At 46.6% G+C, this 24,330-nt stretch overlaps 1 protein-coding gene across 2 annotated transcripts in view; it reads left to right on the forward strand.

Annotated features, from left to right (window-relative positions):
- ATP9A (ATPase phospholipid transporting 9A (putative)) overlaps positions 1-24,330 on the forward strand; it is a 132,110-nt gene that overhangs the window by 20,664 nt on the left and 87,116 nt on the right. For both annotated transcript variants that reach the window (XM_059038930.2, XM_067013810.1), the window contains exons 2-4: positions 4,369-4,513; positions 7,737-7,850; positions 15,648-15,756. In XM_059038930.2, coding sequence (XP_058894913.2) covers positions 4,369-4,513; positions 7,737-7,850; positions 15,648-15,756 — 368 coding nt within the window. The remainder of the gene's footprint in view (positions 1-4,368; positions 4,514-7,736; positions 7,851-15,647; positions 15,757-24,330) is intronic.

The following is a 24,330-nucleotide window of genomic DNA, read 5'->3' on the forward strand; positions in this document are numbered from 1 at the left end:
TGGGGCCAGCAAGAAGGCGATCCCAGGGGTACCGATGGGGTGGCAGGCACAGCTGGTGGTCGACACATTGGGTGTACAATGGGAGTGAGGGCACCGGAGCTCACAGCGTCCCTGGTGGGACACTGAGGGCCACAGTGACAGGACCACCTTGGGAGACAAACCTGGGGGTGAGGGAGTCAGGGCAGTGGTGTGGAGGAGGCCTGGGGCATGGGATGTCCATATCGAGAGGGCCCTGGGAAGGTGACCCCTGGGCCACAGTGGGGCTTGAAAGCCTCTAGGGACAGCACGTGCTGGGCTCATAGCTGGCCCAGAGCACCATTCGGGGGCCTCACTCAACGCACTGCTGACCCGCCCACTGTGCCACAGCCTGGAAACCACCGGTGAGCTTTTTCCTCCAGTGGTGTCCCTCCAGCGTCCTCGACCGAGAAGGCTTAGCATTTCACTGACTGTAAAGGAGAGGCAGAAAGGAGTCTGTCCACATCCCAGAGCGGGCGTTGAAGGGTGACTGGGGAGCTGGGAGCCAACGCGTTGATATGAAGATTAATGAATGAGTGGGGGGGGGGCAGGGCAGCTGATGTGCACACAGAAGAGCTCCAGTTTGAGCATCCTGAGAGCCCCCACTCTCTATGGCCCCTAAGGATCTTTCCGATTTTATGTAGTGAAGAGAGACTAGAAAAAAAAAACAGAGCTGTGACGTAATTGTGCTGATGGGGCTGTTGATGGCCGGGCAGGGCACTCTCAGGCTCTTAGCTCAGGATCTGGGTCACACAGGCCTGGGCTGAAAGCCGGCTTCCGCCGCTCGGTAGTAGATGGAGCTGATGTAGCAGTAGATCTTGAGTAGGTAACCGAGTCCTCTCTGGGCCTCAGTTTATCCATCATGAAAATGGGGACGATGCTAGTACATACTATGTAGGATTGTTGTGAACCTTAAGTGAAGTACGACGTTATGTTTTAAAGAGAATACACTTCTACATCCATAGTATTTTGAGAATCTGTACCTTCCTCATCACCCCTCACTGCCACCACCCTATAGTCTTTGCTTGCCTGGATGACGGCAACAGCTTTCTAAGCGATCCTTCTGTTTCCAGTTTTTCTTGGCTCATGTACAGCTTTATTAAGATATAGTTCACATACCCTGCAGTTCACCTCTTTAAAGTACATAATTCAGCAGTTTTTAGTATATTCATTGAGTTGTGCAGCCACCACTACAATGTTAGAACACTTCACCATCCCCCAGAGAAGCCTCACACCTGTTAACCTGTTTCTCCTTTTGCCCACAGCAGTGTCTTCTCTGCTCAAAAGCCAGAAGGACCTTTAAAAGAATGTAACTCGGGAATTCCCTGGCCGTCCAGTGGTTAGGACTCTGTGCTTCCACTGCAGGGGCATGGGTTTGATCCCTGGTTGGGGAACTGAGATCCTGCAAACCGTGAGGCATGGCCCCCCCCCCAAAAAAAAAAGAGCAGTTAAATCAGATCATGGCACCCTGTGCTTGTAACCCTTCGGTGATCCCCACTGTGGATGGAGAAAGATCCAGACTCCCTGCCCTGGTGACAAGGCCCTGTGTCGTCTGCCCCCTCCTTCTCCTCCGACCTCATCTTTTGCCCTCTCCCCCGTGTTCAGTGCCTTCCAGCCACACCAGTCTCCTTTCCCTGCAGATGTGTGTCAGGCTGCTTCCTACCTCTGGATCTTTGCCCTTGTGGTTCTGATCTGCCTAGATGGCACTTCCTTGCCTGGTTGCATGGATGTTTCTTCTTGTCACTCAGCTCAACTGTCACCCCAGCCTTCCTGACCACCCAGTCTCCCGGAGCCACACCCCTTCCCCACTCCTTCTCTTATCCCATGCCTTATTTTATTTTGGATAGCTGTTTACAGTCTCTTTTCCTCCCCATGGGAGGAGGACCTTGTCTGTCTTGCTCACTGTTGAACGCCCTAGGTGAGGACCTGCATCCTGTGAGGGCACAGGACCTTCTAGGTGAATGAATGTGCGACAAAAAGGGAGCAATGATCACTTGTCTTATTATTGTTATTATTAGATACTCAGTAAATACTATTGACCTAACAGTCATTGAAAGTGTGCAGCTTATATCCAGTGCAGGTAGAAAGTGAATAAACAAGGTGACAGTCAAGGTGATTAAATAAATGAGATGGGCTTGGGGCTAGTTACACTGGGCTCAGGTGACACAAAGTCCTTGTTTTACCCTGTGCCAAATGCTTACCCTTTATTGCAACGAGATTGTGAGGAAGTAGAAGGGAAGGATCCTGTTTCAAAGTTAGGTCCCCACAGGAACTGGAATCATAGTTGGACCAGATGAGCACTTAATAAATGCTTACTATTATGCATTTAGCTAAAAAAAAAGAAAGAAATGCACATTTAGTCTCATAGGTAATATATGTACAATGTGACGGAAGAATAAGTAGGAAAAGGCGCCCCTACTCCCTCCTTCCCAAAGGAAACTGGTGGTGTCAGCTGTCATGGAGGTTTTCTGCATTGGCAAGCATAGTCTGCACGTTATCCTCTTGCTTTCATGCAAAGAATGCCATCCTGGACTCACTTTTAGCTCCTTTCTGATTTAGCATATCTTGCAAATGGGGCTATTGAGCGCATACAGCCCTATCTCCTTCTTCAAAGACTGTTGAGCGTTCCATTGTATGGATGTTCCCTGCTTATTTGAACTGCCGCCCTCTGATGACCGGGTTAGGTGTACGCTTCCAGTCTTTGCTACCAGTGCGGGCTGCCCTGAATGACCTGCCCCTGTGCACGTGCACGCCTGCCGGTTAAGTCACAGAGAGTTTAACTTGGTAGCTTGCCGTGTGGAACCTTCTGCTAGGACAAAATGGACAAAACTCATACAGCCTGACAGTATGTCATTCTCTTAAATTCAACACTCAGCTCTGAGAGTCGTCATTACCGGATTATTATAGGATGGGGAGAGACTGGCTGGTTCACAGAAAACTCAGTGACCGTGGGTAGGTATCTGCAGATTGAAGGGTGTGCGTCCCTCAAATGCATCCTCCCTCCTTCATTCAGTGCTTTGTGTCCACGAATGGCCAGCTTGGGTGACGCACACCCAAGAGCAGGAATGGGGCTGGACACCTCAAGGTTTCTGTATGTGTCTCTCGCCAACACGAATGAGTTATTAGAAGTGAAACCCATCCTCGTGAGAGCTACCTCCATCCTCCCCACCCCAGCCCTAGCACTAGTGTACTGGAACCAGGATGCTATTTTTAAGAAAGAGTATTGTGTTTCATCATGGAAATTTTGAGCATCTGAGCAAGCAACTTGCTGGCTTGCTAATCTTTAGAGTCCTGATGCCCAGGGACTGTGTGTGCTCAACTCTGCACCCCAGTACCTGGGCCGTGCCTGCCTGGCCCATAGGAGGAGGGGGAGAGATGGTGGGTCCGCAGGTGACAAGTGATTACATAAGTCATCATGGCCATGTCTGGATGGGTTGCCTTCAGCTGGCAGCATCTCTAGGGGTTGGTAAGGCTGGGGTTCCTTCCTCCCAGCCTGTGTGTGGGGGGCGGGGAGGTGAACAGTTCAGTCTGGGGTCTTTCCATGCGAGGACTTACGAATGCTCGTAATTCTCAGAAAGCCTGTTTACAGCCACTCCTGAAGGATGGGCTGCCTTTTTTTGGCACGAGTGAGGGTAGGCGTGTGTGTCTCAGAGCCGCCGAGTTTTGCCAGAGCCGGGCAGGTGTCCCTGGCTTCACACAGGCGACCTGAGGGCAGGCGTGCCTGGTGAGCTGCCCTCCGGGGGCGGCCCCGGGAGTCCGTTTGCCTACAGCTGGCACGCTGGCCCGTCTCCAGGTTATGCGGGGCGCCGGGAAATCATCTTCCTGGCGTTTCCCTCCAGCATGTTGCTAAAACGTGGAGCCGAGTGTGGAAGGAGATTCTTTCCCTTCTCTTTTTGTATAGTAATCGTGTGACCAGCACCCTTGATAACATGTGGGGTGGGAAGACACTGAGTTTCAGAATAAGATGGACCTGGTTCAAGGCCAGACTCAGCTGTTTCTCACATCTTGGCAAACTTGGGTGCTTTATTCAGCTCTCCTGGGCTTTCCTCTCTCACCTGCAGAACGTCAAAGTGATAACAGTACTTGTTGCTCTGTATTTACTCTTTTAACTTAAGTCTTATTTTAAAAACGAATCCTACTTTTTGAAATAATCTGGGCTTGGGGACAGAGCATCTTTGATTTGGATCACAGCTTCTTAGATGCCTCAGCTGTGTTTTCCCCTCTCGTTGAAGGATGAAGCCCCAGATGGGGCTGTGGTTCTGACCCTGTGAAGATGTTTTAGAGAAAGACATTCTGGGAAGAGTGGATGGGTGTGGGCGTGGCCTTGACGGTGTGGGCATGTCTTTCCCACAGGTGCTGCGAGTGGCTGAGATGCTGCGGTGCAGGGGAGCCCAGGCCCCGCACGGTCTGGTTGGGGCACCCCGAGAAGAGGGACCAGAGATACCCTCGAAATGTCATCAACAATCAGAAGTACAACTTCTTCACCTTTTTGCCTGGGGTATGTACGGGCAGGGGCAACATCGTTTGCTTCTTCCTACACCAAATGTATGCAGTGGTACCAGTCTTAGAAGACTGAAGTCCCTGTGGCAGATTTTGTGAACACCCCGTCTTTTCCATGTCACCTCAGCCACTGGCCATTCATCTTCCCTGGTCCTGAGCACCTGGAAGGAGGCTGCCTTCTGTCTGCAAGGCTGTGAGACTCCACGTGATTGGTTAGAATAACTTCACATTTATTTGGTGTGTTGGGCCTAAGAGTGGAAAAGATATTTTGAGGACGTAGCTTTGTTCCCCCCAAAACAAAAAAAAAATCAGGAGAGGACTTGCTTGGTGGTGCAGTGGTTAAGAATCTGCCTGCCAATGCAGGGGGCATGGGTTCGAGCCCTGGTGCAGGAAGATCCCACATGCTATGGAGTGACTAAGCCTCTGCGCCACAACTACTGAGCCTGTGCTCTAGAGCCCGTGAGCCACAGCTGCTGAGCCTGCATGCCACAACTACTGAAACCCACGTGCCTAGAGCCCATGCTCCACAACAAGAGAAACCACCACAGTGAGAAGCCCACACCGCAACGAAGAGTAGCCTCCACTCACCACAAGTAGAGAAACCCTGCACACGGCAACAAAGACCCAACGCAGCCAAAAAAAAATAAAATAAACTTATTAGGAAAAAAAAATCAGGGCTGGTCCGCATGCAGTGGTGTTTACAATTATTTGATCACAGCCAGTTACGGATTTCTTTGTTTCTTCTCCACTCCCACTGCTTCACTTGACTAAAAAAACAAAAAAAAACACACAAAAAAACCAGTGCTTACATTCCCCCCCCTCATTATCATGAAACACATATTTGGAACCGGAAAGTTGGGAGATAAAAGTGTAGAGAGCTTTTTTTTAAAAGTAAATTTTAACACTATCATCCAGAGAGACTTTCTATTAACATGTTTGCTAACGTTTTTTGTGTTTTTTTTAAAATTGAAGTGACTTTTTTAAAAAAAATTTATTTTTGGCTGCATTGGGTCTTTATTGCTGCACGCAGGCTTTCTCTGGTTGTGGCGAATGGAGGCTACTCTTCTTTGTGGTGCGCAGGCTGCTCATGTGGTGGCTTCTCGTTGCAGAGCACGGGCTCTAAAGCGCGTGGGCTTCAGTAGTTGTGGCACACGGGCTTCAGTAGTTGTGGCTCACAGGCTCTAGAGCGCAGGCTCAGTAGTTGTGGCGCACGGGCTTAGTTGCTCCGTGGTATGTGGGATCTTCCCGGACGAGGGCTTGAACCCGTGTCCCCTGTATTGGCAGGCGGACTCAACCACTGCGCCACCAGGGAAGCCCGTTTGCTAATGTTTTGGGGAGTATTTTACTCTGCAGTCATCCCTTTTGTTCGTTAACGAACACAAATCCATGGACAAGTACTCTGAAAACCTTGCCCCTAAAACACCCTTAAGTTAAACATCTAATTTTATCTACTGTGGCCTCCAGAATACACTGACTGACTTCAGAAGCAGCAGCAGCAATCAGTTCCGAAGCTGGAAGAAAAAAAAAATCACTGTTTGATTTATTGAGGGAGAACATGGAAATGCAAATACCTTACACTGTAGCTTAAGGTCAACCTGAATGTTTCTTTAAGGGTGATTTTGAGTACATTTCTTGCTGCCTGGCTTACCCTCCCTCCCCCAGCCCCCTAAAGCTCAGTATCTTTTTTAAAAAATTAATTCATTAATTAATTTTTGGCTGTGCTGGGTCTTCGTTGCTGTGCGCAGGCTTTCTCTAGTTGTGGCGAGTAGGGGCTGCTCTTTGTTGTGGTGCGTGGGCTTCTCATTGCGGTGGCTTCTCTCTTTGCGGAGCACGGGCTCTAGGTGCGTGGGCTTCAGTAGTTGTGGTACATGGGCTCAGTAGTTGTGGCGCACGGGCTTAGTTGCTCCGAGGCATGTGGGATCTTCCCGGACCAGGGCTCGAAACTGTGTCTGCTGCATTGGTAGGCGGATTCTTAACCACTGCACCAGCAGGGAAGTCACAATCTCAGTATCTTAAGTCAAGTGAAAGTTTATTTCTCGTTCATGGAAATTCTGAGGCAGATCAGGCCGTTCTCCTCCAACTCACAGCTACACCATCTGGAATACGTGGGCACCCACGTCTCCATGGCAGGGCAAGAGCGAGGGGCGGGACAGTGCTCCGAAGGGACACGTCATTTCTGTTTGTTGCCCAATGGCCAAAACGAGTCAGGGGGATCTGTGTCACTTCCAGGGCATGTGGGGGCAGTTGAAACTCTGCCAGAACCGTCCTGCCACATGGGATGAAATTCTGCTGTAGTTATTATATGGTGTTGAGATAATACCGTGGAGATATCCATTTATCTCACTCATTTGATTCAGTCTTACAGCATAAGCATTTCCCACTATAACCTCTTCAACAACATTTTGAGTGGCCTTTCCTGTACTTACAAAATAGTTTAAGAAGGGACTTCCCTGGCGGTCCACTAGTTAAGACGTTGCACTTCTACTGCAGGGGGCGCGTGTTCGATCACTGGTTGGGGAGCTGAGATCCCACGTGCTGCTCCACCTGGCCAAAAAATAGGAAAAAAAAGTTTCCAACTTTCCTGGTAGTGCAGTGGTTGAGAATCCGCCTGCCAATGAAGGGGACACGGGTTCGATCCCTGGTCCAGGAAGATCCCACATGCCCGAGGAGCAACTAAGCCCATGTGCCACAACTACTGAGCCTGCGCTCTAGAGCTCGTGAGCCACAACTACTGAGCCCACGTGCCACAACCACTGAGCCCACGTGCCACAACCACTGAGCCTGCGCTCTAGAGCCCATGCTCTGCAACAAGAGAACCACGACAATGAGAAGCCCATGCACCGCAACTAGAGAAAGCCCGTGCGCAGCAACGAAGACCCAACGCAGTCATAAATTAAAAAAAAAAAAAAAAAAAAATTTAAGAAATAAAATCTCACAACTATAGCCGAAGCCTCCAGCCCGGAGGTCCCCACTGTCTTGAATCTGGTGTTTATAATTCCCACGTGTATCATTTGCTTCTTTACTTTGACAAATTATGTTTTCGTCACCCAGGTGTGTTTTCCTTTACAACATGTACAGGTGTGTAAACCGTATGTGCAGGTAGCATGTGAGTTTTGTTCCTCCGGGGGAGTGTCTTGAAATGTCCCTCATCTCCCTCTAAGCCTGGCCAGCTGCATCAGACCAGCCTCAAGTGTCTTCTCTCTCCTCTCTCTCCATTCCAGGTGCTGTTTAACCAGTTCAAATACTTCTTCAACCTCTACTTCCTACTTCTCGCCTGCTCCCAGTTCGTCCCCGAAATGCGACTGGGAGCCCTGTACACCTACTGGGTTCCCCTGGTGAGTCAGTCGGGTCGTCCGTTCAGTAACCTCAGAGGTTGGGCAGCAGAGGTGCTTTGTCCTCCAAGCACCTGGAATGGGACTCGGCCTTTCAAGGGACAGGACACCCGCAGGCCAAACACGTTGGGAAGCCCTGGGGTTTTCATGGTGAAGCTCCGTCTCTCCCACTACCGGGATCAAGCGCAGTGATGTCTCTGCTACTCATTCCTTCTGTCCGTCAGCTGTTCAGTCTTTCCTGGTTTCGGCGAATATCTTCTGCATGCTTATCGTGAATCACTCGGTTCTAAGGCTCTGGCACACGGCGGTCATGAGAAAGGCAGTCCGGCTCTGTGCATCGTGCTCTTTGAATTGTCTCCTGTTTATTATGTAGACTGTTTCAGCGTGCAGGGCTGACAGAGTAACAGGTTCTGTGCTTCAGTGTGTATGGAGGGCGACAGACCCGACGCCCCTCCATCCTTCTTGTGCCGCCTTTTCTTTCTTCCTGCCGTTTTGGAAATGGTTATCGAGCACCTGCTGTGTGCCAGGCACGGTGCTGGGCACTGGGGACGCAGCAGTGACTGAAGCGTAGAAAAATTCCTGCCCTCGCGGAGTTGACTGTCAGTGGGGACAGACAATAAGCAGTTGAGCATAATTGTTTTCAAGTTGTGAAACTGCTGTGAAGGTAGTAGAAGGCCGTAGGGCAAATGGGGCATCCCAGGCACAGTTCGTATTTGTTGAGTGGATGAGGGTGGGAGATGTGGAGGGGCAGTCTTAGCCAGGGTGGCCGGGAAAGGCCTCTTGAGGAGGTGATGGGAAGAAAAGCAGGAGGGTGGGAGGGTCCCAGGTTCAGGGAGCAGCAGTGCAAAGGCCCTGCGTTCAGCACATGCTTAGAGTATTTGAAGAACAGGAAGAAGCCCAGCGCGTCTGGGGCACAGAGAGGGTGAAACTGACATTTCCCTTCCTCCAGAGACGTTATGAAATACAATTATTTTTCATTACGCAGGGCTCGGAAGGAACCCTCGGATTCTTTGTTCACAAATCTTGTTAAATTTTTCCTTGGGAGAAGATTGTTAAAGTAGAAAAGATGTTTCCTCCTTAAGGAAACAAAACCACACGTTCTTTTGGACGGTAAGGATTTGGTGCACGGGCACTTCGGGAGCGGAGGAAGTGGATGCCAAGGGCCCCGGGAGCGGGGGTCCCCACGCCATTGGGGCTACGTTAATCAGACAGGTCGTGTCAGCGGTCCCAGCCCTGGGGAGAGGAGGGGCTTTATTTCTTCCACACAAGCGGTGGAGGTGCTTTTGGGATGTGGGAATCGTTCTTTTCTGCTCTGAGTCATTCGTGGGTGAGGTGGGATGTTGGGATAACAGACATTCCTGTCTGCATCAGGGTGTGTGCTTCTGAAACACAGTGAGTGCCGCTAACTCAGAGGCCAGGCTGATGGAAGCAGGGGGCTCGTGTCCCATCTCGAAGCAGAAGATGCTGCTTTGTTCCATCAGCTGCAAACATGGACCCAGCGTTGCCAGGCCCAAGAGGTAGAAACTTCAGAGTTTTACCGGAAATACCCTAATTTTATTTAGTTTTTCAGTTCCACAACGGTTTGCTACATACCTATATAAAGTCAAACTGCAGGGCTTCCCTGGTGGCGCAGTGGTTGAGAGTCTGCCTGCCGATGCAGGGGACACGGGTTTGAGCCCTGGTCTGGGAAGATCCCACATGCCACGGAGCAACTGGGCCCGTGAGCCATGGCCGCTGAGCCTGCGTGTCCGGAGCCTGTGCTCCGCAACGGGAGAGGCCACAGCGGTGAGAGGCCTGTGTACCGCCAAAAAAAAAAAAAAAAAAAGATCAAACTGTAAGTTATTTAAGAAAAGTTAGTCTGCTCTGCGGTGTGTATAAAAAATATCATCTATCACCCTGCATTTTACTGATTATGTTTTTAAAGTGTAGTTATTTGAAAGGTAATACAGTCACGTGATTCAGGAAACGTGTAAAAAGGTACCTCATGAAAAATCTCCCTTTTATCCAGTTCCGTCCCCAAAACACTGTCATGCATTTCTTTTTCCTTCTTCCAAAGTTTACAAACAATGAATAAATTTTTTCTGGACTGGCTTCTGCCATTTACCATAATTTTTAAAAATTGAAGTATAATTGACATACAGCATTAAGTTTAAAAATCTTGTCTTTTCCCTGCTCGCCAACGCTCCTTTTTAGAAAAAAGGTTACAAGATATACACAGCTGAATCATTTTTTTCTAATTTCCAGCATCTCTTTCCCTTGATTTTCAAACGTTGCTGACTCATTTACAAACTGCTAAAGCACTGTGTGGAGTGAGCACACCCCTTCTCTTGGTGGTCTGTGTGCAGGCTGCCGGTTTGCAGTCTCTACTTTGCTTGAGGCTGTAGGGGGTTCCTTGGTACCTCATATTGGTGCCTTCTGGGCTCAGGAACCCTCGACTGGGAGTGTGGGATGACCAGATCCCACCTCTCTAATCTTGTCTGTTGGGTTCTCCCCAAACCCCAGATCTTGCTGCTTTACTGCCTGCAAAACGCCCTCTGTTCACTTTTCTTTTCCTTTATCAACTACGAAGGGACTCTACAAAGGGACTCATTCTGGGTTTTTTTTTTTTAAATATTTATTTATTTGGCTGCATCGGGTCTTAGTTGCGGCATATGGGATCTTCATTGCGGTATGAGGGCTTCCCTCTAGTTGTGGCGCAGGCTCCAGAGTGCACGGGCTCAGTAGTTGCAGCACGAGGGCTTAGTTGCCCCGTGGCATGTGGGATCTTAGTTCCCCAACCAGGGATCGAATCCATGTCCCCTGCATTGGAAGGGCGGATTCTTAACCACTGGACCACCAGGGAAGTCCCCCGGGACTCATCATGTTTGGAGAAAAATTTGAAGGAGAAGCAGCACAGCAAAAGTCCCTACCTGTGCAGCCACCTCCTGAGATGCCCCATCTACGTTTCTGGTCTGTTTCTTTTCAGTCTCTTCTTACACATGCCTGTTTTACATACACTCTAACTTACATTATAGTAAAGTATGTGTTATGTAAATGCAGTTGGGTCCCAAGGTGTTCCAGAAGGCAGCTGTGTGTCTCCCCCTCTCCCTGCCTTTACCATCTCAAGCATGACATCGGGTATGTGCTCTCTCCCCTCGAGGTATTCATCTGCCCAGCCTGTCATATAAACCCATCGTCCGAACGATTTTTGGGGTGCAGACCTACTAGCACCCCTACAACCTTGTTCATGTTGGCGTTGGCATGTGTGTTGGGGAGGGAACTTTGGCCATCTTTGGCATAAATTTTTCATTCTGTTAACCAAGAGTCATGTGTATGACTCAGAGAGGATGGAATTATGCAGGAGAAGTAGTGGGGTTGGAAATGAGATCAGCTCTATCGAATTCTTCCACAGTGGTTATTGGAGATTCCCATGAACTGGAGGCAAAACAAACTGGTAGAGAAAAAAAGATTCTTCACTCGATAAACAAGAACATGGGGCAAAGGAGAGTAAGTAAGGAGCTTGCTTGAGATCATGCTAGGATGTGGAGAGGATGTGAAGCCCCACAGAGACGGACACTTATTTTCTTTTTCTAAGGACTGGGCTTTGGAATATCAGAAAACGCTTTGGGTTGTGTGTGGGGTATGTGTATGAGGATATTCTTTGCAGCGTGGTGTATGTTACTCAGACACTGGAAGCAAACAAATGCCCATCGCTGGTTACCTGAACGCTGGTCCAGCAAAGCTATGGAGTGCTGCCCCGGAGTCAGCGGTGATGAAGTCACTCCAGTGACGCTGACACGACACGATGTGACTCATCTTTTTCTTTGCGTGAAAAAAGTAATAAGTTTCAGGATAACATGGACAGCATACTCCCATTTTTATGACCCTCTCCCCCACAAGAAGTATTTTTGCACACTTGTGCATGTAAATTCATGGAGGTCTGGAAAGTTCTTCACCGAAGCTGTTGTTTATCTTTGGAGCTGGGGGTTGCCTATTTTTTTTTTTTTTTTTTTTTTGCTGTACGTGGGCTGCTCACTGCTGTGGCCTCTCCCGTTGCGGAGCACAGGCTCTGGATGCGCAGGCTCAGCGGCCATGGCTCACAGGCCCGGCCGCTCCGCGGCATGTGGGATCTTCCCGGACCGGGGCACGAACCCGCGTCCCCTGCATCGGCAGGCGGACTCTCAACTACTGCGCCACCAGGGAAGCCCGCCTTTTATTCTTTTAAGTGTTTTTTGTCTTTATGTGCAGAGACCTCTGTCTTAAGTTACCTCCGTGTGCCTCTAGGGAAGTTGGAAAGGTCTAGGAAACTACATAGATCAGTCGTGCATTCAGGGTGTTTGAAACCATTCAGAATAGAGTTGCACCCTCCACAGGGGGAGGCCACATTGGTTCTTGGGGCTGGTGACCGAGGGTCAAAGTGTTGAACGTAACTTGATGGTAGGTACTGTACCCTTTTCTGTTCCTAGTATGTGTTCTGTACGTTAGCACCGGTGATGCTGACTTCAGGGTCTCAGGAAATGCATTGGGGTGAACCGTGGGTGCCGGGAGGACCTGGAGGGCTGCCACTCTGCTAAAAGAGGGCCTGACTCCAGCCCTAGCCCACGTCTCCTCTCTGAAATGACGCTCGGAATTTCCAGGAGAAGCCAGAAGGCCTGAGTTCAGTGTAACCAGCTGAATCTCCTGGTTTCCCTGGGACTCTGGCTGTAGAGAGAAGACAGGTGGGTTACCAGCAGCCTCTGGCAGTCCTGAGGTTATTTATTTATTTATTTATTTAGTTAGTTGTGCTGGGTCTTAGTTGTGGCAGGCAGGCTCCTTAGTTGCAGCTTGCCGGCCTCTAAGTTGCAGCACATGGGATCCTTAGTTGTGGCATGCGAACTCCTGGTGTGGCACGCGTGTGGGATCTAGTTCCCTGACCAGGGATTGAACCTGGGCCCCCTGCGTTGGGAGCGTGGAGTCTTAACCACTGTGCCACCAGGGACATCCCAGTCCTGAGGTTTCTCACTAGCTTGTGACCCCTTTTATAGCTGAAGTTTCCTGTGATGGTTCAGAGACAGAAGGAGATGCTTGTCTTGTACAAGTTCTTCCTCTCTTTCCAGGAGCTGCCGAGAAGGGAGTTTGGGGTCAGACAAATTAGGTAGCATCTGTTTCTAGGAGACTGTAGCTGATTTCCCCTAAATCCCCTAGATGCTTATGTAGAGAATCAATTTCCCGTTCTTGGCTAAAGTACAGCTTGAAATGTCTCCAACCACCCCGAGAGTCCTCTCATTTCAAACCCAGCTGTGAACTCAGTGGTTCGAAATGAGGGCGGTGTGAGCTCTTGCTGCAACTTCTCTGAGAAGCTGTGTAATTGGAACAGGCTTTTCTGAGCCTCAGTTTCCTCACCTATCCAATAGGGGCGATCGTGTCTACTCCCTTGGCTTGTCTGGAGATTCAGTGAAGCGCAGCAAGTAAAATGCTTCAAATAGCTCCTGACACATAGAACATTCTCGGGAAATGTTCTCATTTTAATTTAAAAATTCTGGTACTAGTGCCATTGTTCATTGTGTGGATTATGTTTTAGCTTTTTGTAACTTCTTTCTTGATAGTAATATGTTAGAGGGAGAAATGCCTCAGGTGACTGCCGAAATAATCCATAAAATTGTATGAAGACCAAATAACCTAAATTCTTTTTTGTTGTTATTAAGATGCGATCTGCATGCCATAAAATGCACAGATACTAAGTTTTCAGTTCACTGTGTGTTGACATTTTGTCAGCACCCATGTCAAGACCATTCCATCACCCCGGAAAGTTCCCTCTTGCCCCTCTCCAGTCAGCCCCCTCCTCAACCAGAGGGGAACGGCTTTTCTGATTTCTCTCATAATTTTGCTTTAGTAAATCTATTTTTGATATACAACTTTATAGAAGAGTCTTAGCACCTTCAGAATTTCATGTCTGTTCACTGTCACCACCTCTGATTTCCTTAGAAGCTCAGAAAAACCCCCAATCCCATTCAAGCCTCTGTCTCAGTATCTGTGGCTCTTAAGGACCTCCGAAGTTGGACGGGTGGAATTTATTTCTGGACTACATTTGCAGCTCTTTGTAAAGCAGTTTCTAGCTTAAGACGTGGCACGTCCCCAGGGATTGATGTGTGTGTGTGGGGGGAGAGAGAGACAGAGAGAGAGAGAGAGAGAGAGAGAGTGTGTGTGTATGTGTGTGTGTTGTGTGTGTGTGTGTGTGTGTGTGTGTGTGTATAGATATGGTGACTTAGGAGGCAGTATTTATTTGTAGCAGGGAGGTTAGCGCCTCCTGTCTTTGTAATGAGCACATACTTCCCATTCACATCAATGGGATTTAGCCAGGCCCACGCAGAGAGAAATAGAAACTGGAACATTTGAAAAAACAAACAACAAAAAACGTGGGTTCTGGCCCAGAACAAAACAGCAGCCTGGGGGAGGGGGTGGGGATTCTGCAAACGAGCCGTGCTTTTCCAGAATGGGTTTTCTCTGACCTCTGTATGTGGTCTGGTTATGCGGGTTTTTTTTGTTTGTTTGTTTTTGTTTTTGTTTTTTTTTTTTGAAATGTACCAGTTTTGCATTGGCTTCAGTGTGTACTTTACATCCAAGCGGAAACAAGAGTATCCTTTGATTGTAAAGATGTGTGGGCCTTTGGGGGAGTTTCACAGAGCAGCAGCCTCTGGCTAAATTTACATAAGAGATTTGAAGTCCTTTGAATCTAACGTATTACGTTGCATGGGATAAACAGTATGAAGATGAAAGCCTCAGAGAATTCACTACTGCTGTAACCTTGGGGCGATTGTGCTCTCTGCAGTAAAAAAGAAAAGACTTTAAAAGGAGGGGTGATAAGTGTATTTTGTAAGAAAAAATGAATGACGGTTCTTGCCTTTATTGATACAAGAGGAAAAATCTGGATGAAAATAGATTCTAGATATGGGTGACTCACATACCTGTGAGTAAAACCTCTGTACCAGGTTTTATGAGTTGGTGTATCTGACTTGGGAAGGTAGGGCAGTTTAAAATTTTCTTTCTATGAGTGTGTACTTACGCAATTAATACTTTAATATGTTTTCTTTATGTAAGTTTAAAACATTACAGGAAAGACCGAAGTCCCCATCCCATCTTAGCCCCCTACCTTGCAGAGGAATCTAACCAATAGTTGAGGACAGTGGGAAATCTTTAGCAGTGTAGGAGAATCTTTGTTGGTGTTTATTTGAACAGCGTTACAGTGTTATGTTCCGGAAAGTTCATTTCCCTACTGACAGGTCAATACAAACAGGGTTGTATTTCACTTTGGGTCCTGGTGGTGAGTCTTACTGGTTCCACCTACCCAGGTTTCTCCAGAGGCAGAACATTGTGGCAGTTAAGACTCTGGAACTGGATTCGTTGCATTATCACTTAAGAGCAAGATTATTCAACCTCTGTGTGTCTGTTTCTTCACGGGTGGTGTGGTGATCTCAGCCACGAACTGCACTGAGGGGTGGAAGGCGCTCCCAATGGCACCCGGCAGGTGGCGAGTGAGAGGCAGACGTTAGCGGTCAGCATCGCTGAGCCCTCACCTGTGGACGGACGGTTCTGGGCGTCTGTGTTTCTCACTCTTAGGAACCCTGTGGTGGGGCTGACTGCGGACGTCCCTGTGCACGTGTGTGTCCGAGTTTTTCCGGAGCATGAGATTCAGAGAAGTGGGCTTGCTGGGGCTTCTGCGCTTGGAATAATTAGCAGGTCCTGCCCTGCTGCCCCCGAGTGGCCTCTGGCCTCTTCTGTCCGTGGCCCCAGGAGAAGAAGGTGGCTTCCACCAGGGCTCACCCTCCCTCTGTCTCTGTGCAGGGCTTCGTGCTGGCTGTCACCATCATCCGAGAGGCGGTGGAGGAGATCCGATGCTACGTCCGAGACAAGGAAGTCAACTCGCAGGTCTACAGCCGGCTCACAGCCAGAGGTCAGCCTCCTGGCCCCAGTGGGGCCACTTCCTGCAGCAGGGCCCCCGGGGCGGGGGTGGGGGGGTGGCCCACAGGGTTGCAGCTCAATCATGGGCCGCTGACAGTCAGGGAGCAGAGTTCAAGGCCCCGGGGCCGGTGGGTGTGTGGGTGCCCCGTGGCAGGACGGTCACTCGTTGCACGCGCCAGGGGGGCCAGCGTCTGCCCCAGGGCCTGGGGTTACTCTGGCCACATCCCTGGGCTGCCACTGCCCTCTTAGAGCCAGTCCTGTCATCTGACGTGTGCTTCATCGACCTGGAATTTAATTCTGTGCGCTTGGCATCCTCCCACACGGGTTTCCAAGGCAGTGCAGCTTTCAAAGATACTCTTTCAAACCTTACAAAACTAATGTTACAATTTTGCAATGTGAGTTTTTAAGAAGGCACCAGACTTAACATAATAAAAGCTGCATCTGTGAAGGCTTCTTTGAAGGCATCTTATAAATCCTCAAAATGGAAGAGTGACTAAATCTGACCCAACTAGGTAACCTTTAATTTGAATTTTTGAAATGGTGGAATTTTAAAAAACCTGCTCAAACACACCGTTGAGAACCCACAAAACAACCCAGCCAATGTCGACTTCTGTTTCCAACTACAAATTCTACCTAGATTTCCTGTAAGGTTGTGCTCAGACTTGAGAGAATGTTACCTAAAGTTCCTGAAGATTACTGATCCCATTCAGGGATTAATAATGTTTTAGGAGCCGGCTGAGGGGAATAAAAACTGTGGTTTGCCTTCAGGAAATTGAGAATTCTGAAAGATAGATGCCCAAGGGAGCTTGCAGCCAGCCAGGTTGTGAACTGCTTCATGTTAGGTACCTTAGTCTTCTGAGGAAGCAGTCCGTCCACGGTTTCAGGGGTTTGAGTAGAATTTTCCTTCTCGGAAAAATGTTGGAGAAATTTATTTAAGGTTCCAAAAATTTTTTAAAAAGCATAATCCTGTGAGGACATGAAAGTGTCTTGTTTTAATGCATTGAAATAGATGTTCATAGTTGGTGGTCTTAAAAAGTTCCAAGCCTCTGGGAGAAGGGGGGATTTAGAGTTGGTATAGAAATGCTTTATTATTGCTAAACTACTGTATTTAGGACGTTTTGCTACCTAAAGAAAGAAAACCCAGCGGAATCGTTGCAGAGGCAGGTGGCTTGGGCTTTCCATGTGGGTAATCAGAAGACCCCTCTGGAGTATGTTTTTTTGTGGTTTGTGTATATTAAATCCTCCCTTAATAACATATTCTGACTATAACATTTAAAATGCTTGGCAACCGACAAAAGCCCCATCGAGAGGGTGCGGTGGGTCTATTTAGAGCTCAGGAGGAGGGGCCCTGGGATCCCTTTCATGCAGCCATCCAGGCTCCAGACCTTCTTTGGTTCCTTTCATATTGCAATTGCTTTTCCTGTGAGTGACTTTTCTGCCCTCCCCTGCAGACCCGACCCCCTTCTCAGCCCCTGTTTTAGCTTCCCTCAGTTCTTGAAAAGGTTCTAAGAAGAACTGGCAGATGGCTGTGGCATTAAAAACTTGTCTTCCTTTGTGGGTGTCCTTCTGTGGCCCGTGGTTTCCATTGTCATACCAGTCCGATGGTAGGGGAAGACCTAGCAGAGGTCTGAATATTAACCCAGACCCTGGCTCTGCAGTTTGTTTTGAAAGCCCCAGAAAGGCACTGAAGAAAACTGTCAGCTTGGAAAGTGAAGGAGGGGAGGTTAGTTATTTGATATACTGTGGGGGGAAGGGCCAAAGAAAGAAGCCCAAACGGAGGATTTCAGAGAGAGGAAGAGAAAGAAGCCCCCCCCCCCCCTTTTAACCTTACCATTCAGTTATTTAATAATATTTTCTTGAGTGAGGCTTTTCACCAAGATCTTCATTTAGTAAGTTCAAAAGCAAAGGGAAACAGATACTTACATCCATGCAGGACTGTTTTCTCTTTTTATCACATGGCATCTTAAAATGTACTTTTCTCAACACTACTTTTGGAGTTCAGAAAAGTTTGGAAACCAAAATATCATGTCCTTGATCATGAGATTATAAGCCATTATATTTATCTGCATTCTGCATCATTTCCTGTTTAATAATAGCAGTACTTGTACTAATATAGTTAAATAATCGGGGGTGGGGTGGGTGGGTGATAACTTCTAACTAGCAAAATAGTTGCAGAAATCATGTGGAAAACTCCTATTTGCCTTCACCCAGATTCATCAGTTGTTAAGCTTTTGCATTTTCATCCTTTCCCCTCACACTCTCTAAGCCCTTTGAGAATTAAGTTGCATACACTCTTCCCTTTTAACCTGTAAATACATCAGCGTTTAATTCCTAGTAGGATGTTCTTATATAACACAGTATAATTACAAAAATCAGGAAATTTATCGTTACATTACTGTTAATCTCATCTATACTTCTTACTCAGAACTGGCCATTTGTTCCTAAAATTTTTTTCATAGCTTTTTTTTTTTTCTTGTCCAGGAGCCAGGACAGGTTTGCCTTTTGCATTTAGTTGTCCTTTCTCCCTAATCTCCTCTAACTTGGCAGAGTTCTCCGGATTTCTTTGTTATGACATTGACATTTCTGAAAAGGACAGGCCAGTTTTAGGCCAGTTACTTTGTAGCTTGTTCCTCAATTTGTGTTTGCTCAAGGTCTCAAAATTAGATTCACAACAATGCAGGAATTTATGTCGTTTTAAGAATGCCAGTGGCACAGATCCTGGGATGTTACCAAAGTTGTAGAGGCATTATGTTAATCGAATTGAAAAAGTTTTGAACTTGGAGGAAAAAAATTGATTTTAAACAAGTGAATGAAAAACTCTGGAAATAAATTGGGAGAAAAAAAATGGATGATGATTTTTTTTTTTTAAATTGCTGCTTCCAGTGGTTTAGCTCATCTTATATCATTCAAGGTGTGTCTAAAACAACACATCAATGGATTAGTTTGTAATGTAATTGTCATAGTTTAATAAGAAGTATTAGAAGTATTTTAATATTGATAATAAAATTAGTCTACATTTAGAAATGACCTTTTATTCATTCTTCAAGGATATTTGAAACTCCATCACTTTCCAAAGTCTGTGATAGGTTTGTGTATTACAGAGATAAACTTGAGGGGCTGGGACTTCGGGAAATTAATATTCCAGCAAGGTATCCAGGCGTGTAAAGGGGATGCTTACAAAATGTAACTAGTAGTTATACTTTAGTGGCATGAGTGTTGTGGTCCTTATAAAGAATATCCCTTTTCGTGGGCTTCCCTGGTGGTGCAGTGGTTGAGGGTCCGCCTGCCGATGCGGGGGACGTGGGTTCGTGCCCCGGTCCGGGAAGATCCCACATGCCGCGGAGCGGCTGGGCCCGTGAGCCATGGCCGCTGAGCCTGCACGTCCGGAGCCTGTGCTCCGCAACGGGAGAGGCCACAACAGTGAGAGGCCCATGGCGTACCACAAAAAAAAAAAAAAAAAAAAAAAAAGGATATCCCCTTTCGTGACCACCACGTTCCTGGTTCTTAGCACAGTGCCTGGTGGTTGAGGAGAGAGTAGTGTTTCTGAGTTTGTGCTCTGCCTGGACTCGGGGTCCTGCTTCTGCCTCCCCCCGTGCTGTGGGAACAGATCCCTTAATCTGTCAGTAAATTGGGGATAATAATAGTGCCTACCTTAGAGAGTTGCCGTAAATATAACTCTTGCATGAGAAAAATTGAGCACTGTGCTGGGATTTGGTCTGTGCTGAAGAAAGGCGGTGCTGGTGGTATTGTAGCAGGGGTTCATTAAATATCGGTGGGTGAGTGAATGGAGGTGTGAGCCAGAGGTTATGGGAACCCATCAGAGAGGAGCTGATGATGTCTTCCCAGAAGAGGTGACCTGCATCCTGAGTCTGCAAGGTTGGAAGAAAGCAGCACTGGCTTTAGGGTTGGTGGTGCCGAATGCAAAACGAACACGTGGGGCCCCTTTTCAAAGATTATTCAAGATGGCAGCAGCAGCACATGAAACCAAGTAATGGCCCATTGTGAGTGCAGGGCCCTGTGCCTTTACCGGAATCACATGCCCACGAAGTGTTCCTGGTAAAGAGTTCTCCAAAGGTCGCAGGCTGGGACGGCCAGAGGCGTGGGGTACAGAGCCCCAGGTTCTGGCTCCATCTTGTTCTTCCCAATTCCGCCTTGTTTCCTGAGCCTCTCCTTCCTGGGAAAATAGAAGAAAAAACCATACTGGCCAGTGAAGACCTGAGACTCTTGGAAAGTTTATTCTGTGATCCAGGAATCTGTAATCGAGGCATGCTACAGGGAGAAGGTAGCATTGGAACTGTTTGAAAAACGCTGTCCAGATTGGGAAGCAGGAGAGAAAAAAAAGAAAGATTTACCTACTATAAGCCAGCCAGGTGCTGGACAAGGTCTGGTCTGTAATTATTTTAAACAGTCTTATGGAGGTAGCTTTTACCTATGGGGAACTGAGGCTCATAGAGGTTAAGTATTGTGTCTGAGATGATGTAGCTAGTTAAGGGGTAGAGCTTGATGTGAACCCCGGCTTGTCTGAATGTAAAACCTTAGCCTATAAGTCTAGGCTCCACTCTGTGCCTGGAGCTGAGGCTCACACTTTCCCATAGAATATCTCAATGATTGCTATGGTGTTCAGCCTTAATACATATGCTACAGAAGGGCTTCTAGATTTAAGTCCATTTTAAAACACTTTTTAAAAAATTGAAGTGTAGTTGATTTACAATGTTGTGTTAGTTCCTGGTGTATAGCAAAATGATTCAGTTATACATATATATGCATTTTTTTCATATTCTTTTCCATTATGGTTTATTACAGGATATTGAATATAGTTCCTTTTTCTGTACAGTAGGACAAAACACATTTCTGAGTCCAAAGAAATCAATCCAGCCCCCTCATTCTGAGATGAACAAACTGTTGAAAGCCAAGTAGGAATGATGCTTTTAGATAAATAAGCGTCCCCCTCTCCTCCTACTTGGAATCCACATTTAAACCTGATCAGAGACTTGAGAGGTTCTTATTGGACTTTTATGTGTTCTATGACTTTAATTGTAGAGCTGTCTTTCCAAATTAATAGCCTTCAGTGGCACTTCAAACACCAAAGCCGAAGAAGAGAGGGTCTTGAAGTAGTAACAGACCCAGCAAAACTTTGTTTTGTTACTTGAAAGATTTGGGTTGGGTCAGGAAAGAGTGACTAGTCAAGGAATTATTTTTCTTTATCCTTGTCCTTAGCAAACCCAAACTTTAATTCTGGAGGGGAATCTGCCTTGCTTATCACAGGTAGTAAGGGCAGTTGGATTTGCATTTTTACCAGATGAATTCCAGGGGTCTTCATACCAGGAATGTTTTCTCAGACTAACTTGTGATCAAGGGCTAAATGAAGCAAGTGGATAATTAGCCTTGAAGGAAAGTGCAAACAGAAGCATAATTAACACAATTGCTGATGCTTCTTTCCTACTGGGGACATCTGGGTACATGGTGAACCGTAAGTCGCAAGCTAAAGGTCTGTGCAAAGTGGAGAGAATCCCTCTTATTTTCAGCTTTTTAGTACATATGTGGTGTAAAAACGGAATGGATATCTTTCCTCTTCTCCAGTTCTTTGCAGATTGTTCCTCCCTTTCCCAGTTACAGAATATCCTCAAGGATCTCACTTCCATTTGAGAGTGATATCTGTTTTTCAGTTTAGTTCAAAATCCACTTTGCACCATTATTTAGGATTGCAATTAATGTGACTAAAATTTGAGGTCTAAGGACACACATGTGTTTCTTTTAGGGCATTGTATTCCATTGGAGTTCATCAGGAGAAGGTGGGATAGTGCAGGGAACATGTGTTCATTAATGGGGAGTTGTTTAGCTAATAATTAGCTAAACGAAAACGCTGTTTTCTTAAACACAAGTACCGTTTGTTTTCAAAGTATGAACTCTGTTCAGACTTAGGATAACACTAAAACTGCTTTATACTTTTTTAAAAGAAGAGGGTTACAGTGATGGTCTTTTAAAATTTTTTTATTTTATTGAAATATAGTTGATTTACAATGTTGTGTTAGTTTCTGGTGTACAGCAAAGTGATTCAGTTGCATGTATATATATACTCTTTTTCATGTTCTTCTCCACTATGGTTTATTACAGGGTATTGAATCTAGTTCCCTGAGCTATACATATACAACAGGACCTTGTTGCTTATCCATTCTACGTATAATAGTTTGCATCTGCTCAGTGATGGTCTTTTTGATATTACTTCCGCAGAAGTACTGCAAAGGTCTTTACTGAGGATCTCAAATACAGCTCAGTAAGCAAAGCATTCCCCTTCCCAGGCTTTCCTCGTTAAGATTCAGAGAGTTAGCTTTTACAAGTCTTAAAATAGGTCTTGCCAAAACACTTTCCCATAATTCTCTGACAGATGTGAAGTTTGTTATTTCAGACCCATAAGGTTCCTTTTATTCTTTCAAACTACTCAGTTTGACTTTATTACAAATCACTGGTGAACTGATCTATTGTTTAATTAAAAAAAAACCCAAACAAAAACCCTGAAAAAAAATCTCACATGCAAATTGCACTGTTATCTTTCCCAAAAGGTATTTCCCCCCTGCCGTGGGTGTTGGCCTATTTCATCATTATTGGGCACCAGAAGCAGGGAAGGGCCATTTATGTATTTATTTTAAAAAACCTCTGTTGGGTATACACTTGTTAAATTTAAACTTCGGCCTTTCTTTTTAAAGTTCCCGCTAATTTAAACAAAAGCTCCAGGAAGTGGCCCGTGGAATTTATAATAATACTCTTCCACCCTTTGCCTGTTTTCAAATAACAGGCTTTTCTTAGGCTTTGGGGAATGCAGACAACCTGATCGGAATATGAAAATTTCAACTTTAAACCTATGAACTCTGCCGGGTCTGCGAAGGCGTTTTCGTGTCAAGCCCAGGAAATGTACACATGCTGTAGAATTTACAACTCATCACTGTCACAGTCAGATTAGAGTTCGAGTTAAAGCGTTATACATTAACCAGGGTTAGTGCATGGAGCTTGCTGCTAAAGACCTGCAAAGGCAATCAGTGTCCTGCAGGCACAATGAAAAATAGAAGTGTAGCTGGAGGTGTTTGGAGGTCAAAAAATTGGCGCACATGTACTAGTGCTCCGGAATTTACTTCTTTTTTTTCTTTTTGGGCTGTTCTGCAGTGTGACTGAATTGTCATTTGCTTGTTTCGACTCAAGGGAAACATCTGGTTTCTCTCTGCAGTATAGACAAACTGCCCTTATTCTGAAGCTCTCATCCATGAAAAGCATGGTTTGGGCTCAATGGGTTTGCTTACGAAAGGCTCGGGGGTCCATCTCTGCAGAAATAAACAGCTCTAGTAATTGGAAGTTTGTTCCCCGTTATAAACTCTAGCTCAGAGGTGACCTGGGTGAAGTGGCAGAAGCTGAACAGGGTGCATTTATTTTATAGAAGGCATTTTATGATTTAGGATGTGTCCGGCAGGGAATCTGCCACTTAACCTTTGAAAAATCTCTTACCCAACTTCTGTAGAATTTCTACAAAGATATGTAAGAATCCCAGAGCCAAAAATCCCAGAGTGCAAAAGAAAAAAGCGGTCTGGGGGGCAAAGTGAGGAGTTTTGTGGCTTCAGATCTTAGACCACGGCTGGATCTTCCAGTGCACTTTATAAAGAAGATGTGAATGGGTGTTATTACTCCTGTTCAGGACCAGCTATGTAATTTGTGGGACTCAGTGCAAAATGAAAATAGGGGGTCGCTTGTTTAAAAGTTATTAAGAATTTGAAGATGAAAACAGTAGGTCATTCACCCAAGGGTGAGGGGATCTATGTGAATACACAGGTCACATGCCCATGGGTTGGACTCTGCTTCTAGAAGGTTTAGGAATCTCTAGGGTAGATGACGCACACACACAAAAAGTAGGGGTGCTTGGGAAGTATGTCTGCTAACTTCTCAGTGGGGTGTTGGGAGAGAATTTTGTTCTAACCAGATAATGGACTGCAGGGAGAGCTCCTCTCGCTTGAGGTAGGTAATAATCACTGTCAGCGTGTTATTTTTCACGTATCGTATTCTTTTCCTAGGAAGATGGGAGCTCTGCCACCGTGCGAATGTTTCTTGTTCTTTTTTTTTTTTTTTTTTTTGCAAGAGTATTGGTAGAAGACTCAGAACAGTGGTTCTTGAAGTTAGAAATGATGTGTTTTGGGCCCTTTCCACAATTTTCAGAGTCTTGTCGTTCTGGAAGTTAATCCCAGACACTGAGTGCTCAGCTCTTCTGACTCTGGTCCTCTGTCTCTCCTGCCCCAGCAGTGACTTCCCTACCTCCTCGTGGGCTTCTTAGAGAGGGACGTTTCATTTGGACGTCGGCAGCCAAAACCCCAGTGAATGTTGGAATCGAAATACTGGTCTCTGCTTCCCCTTCTCTTTCCTTCCTGCCGCTTTTTCTCCTTTCATGCTTGTGGTTTTAATTTGTCTTTTCTTGTTCGGAACGCACAGGTACACAGACACATGCTAAATGTGTGTTCTGTGTGCAGGCCTGAGCTACACATTTTTGATCACCCAGTAACGGTAGTGCGGCCCGAAAAGTCCAAATGCA

The sequence above is a fragment of the Kogia breviceps genome, chromosome 14 (assembly GCF_026419965.1).
Source record: "Kogia breviceps isolate mKogBre1 chromosome 14, mKogBre1 haplotype 1, whole genome shotgun sequence".
Taxonomy (NCBI): domain Eukaryota; kingdom Metazoa; phylum Chordata; class Mammalia; order Artiodactyla; family Physeteridae; genus Kogia; species Kogia breviceps.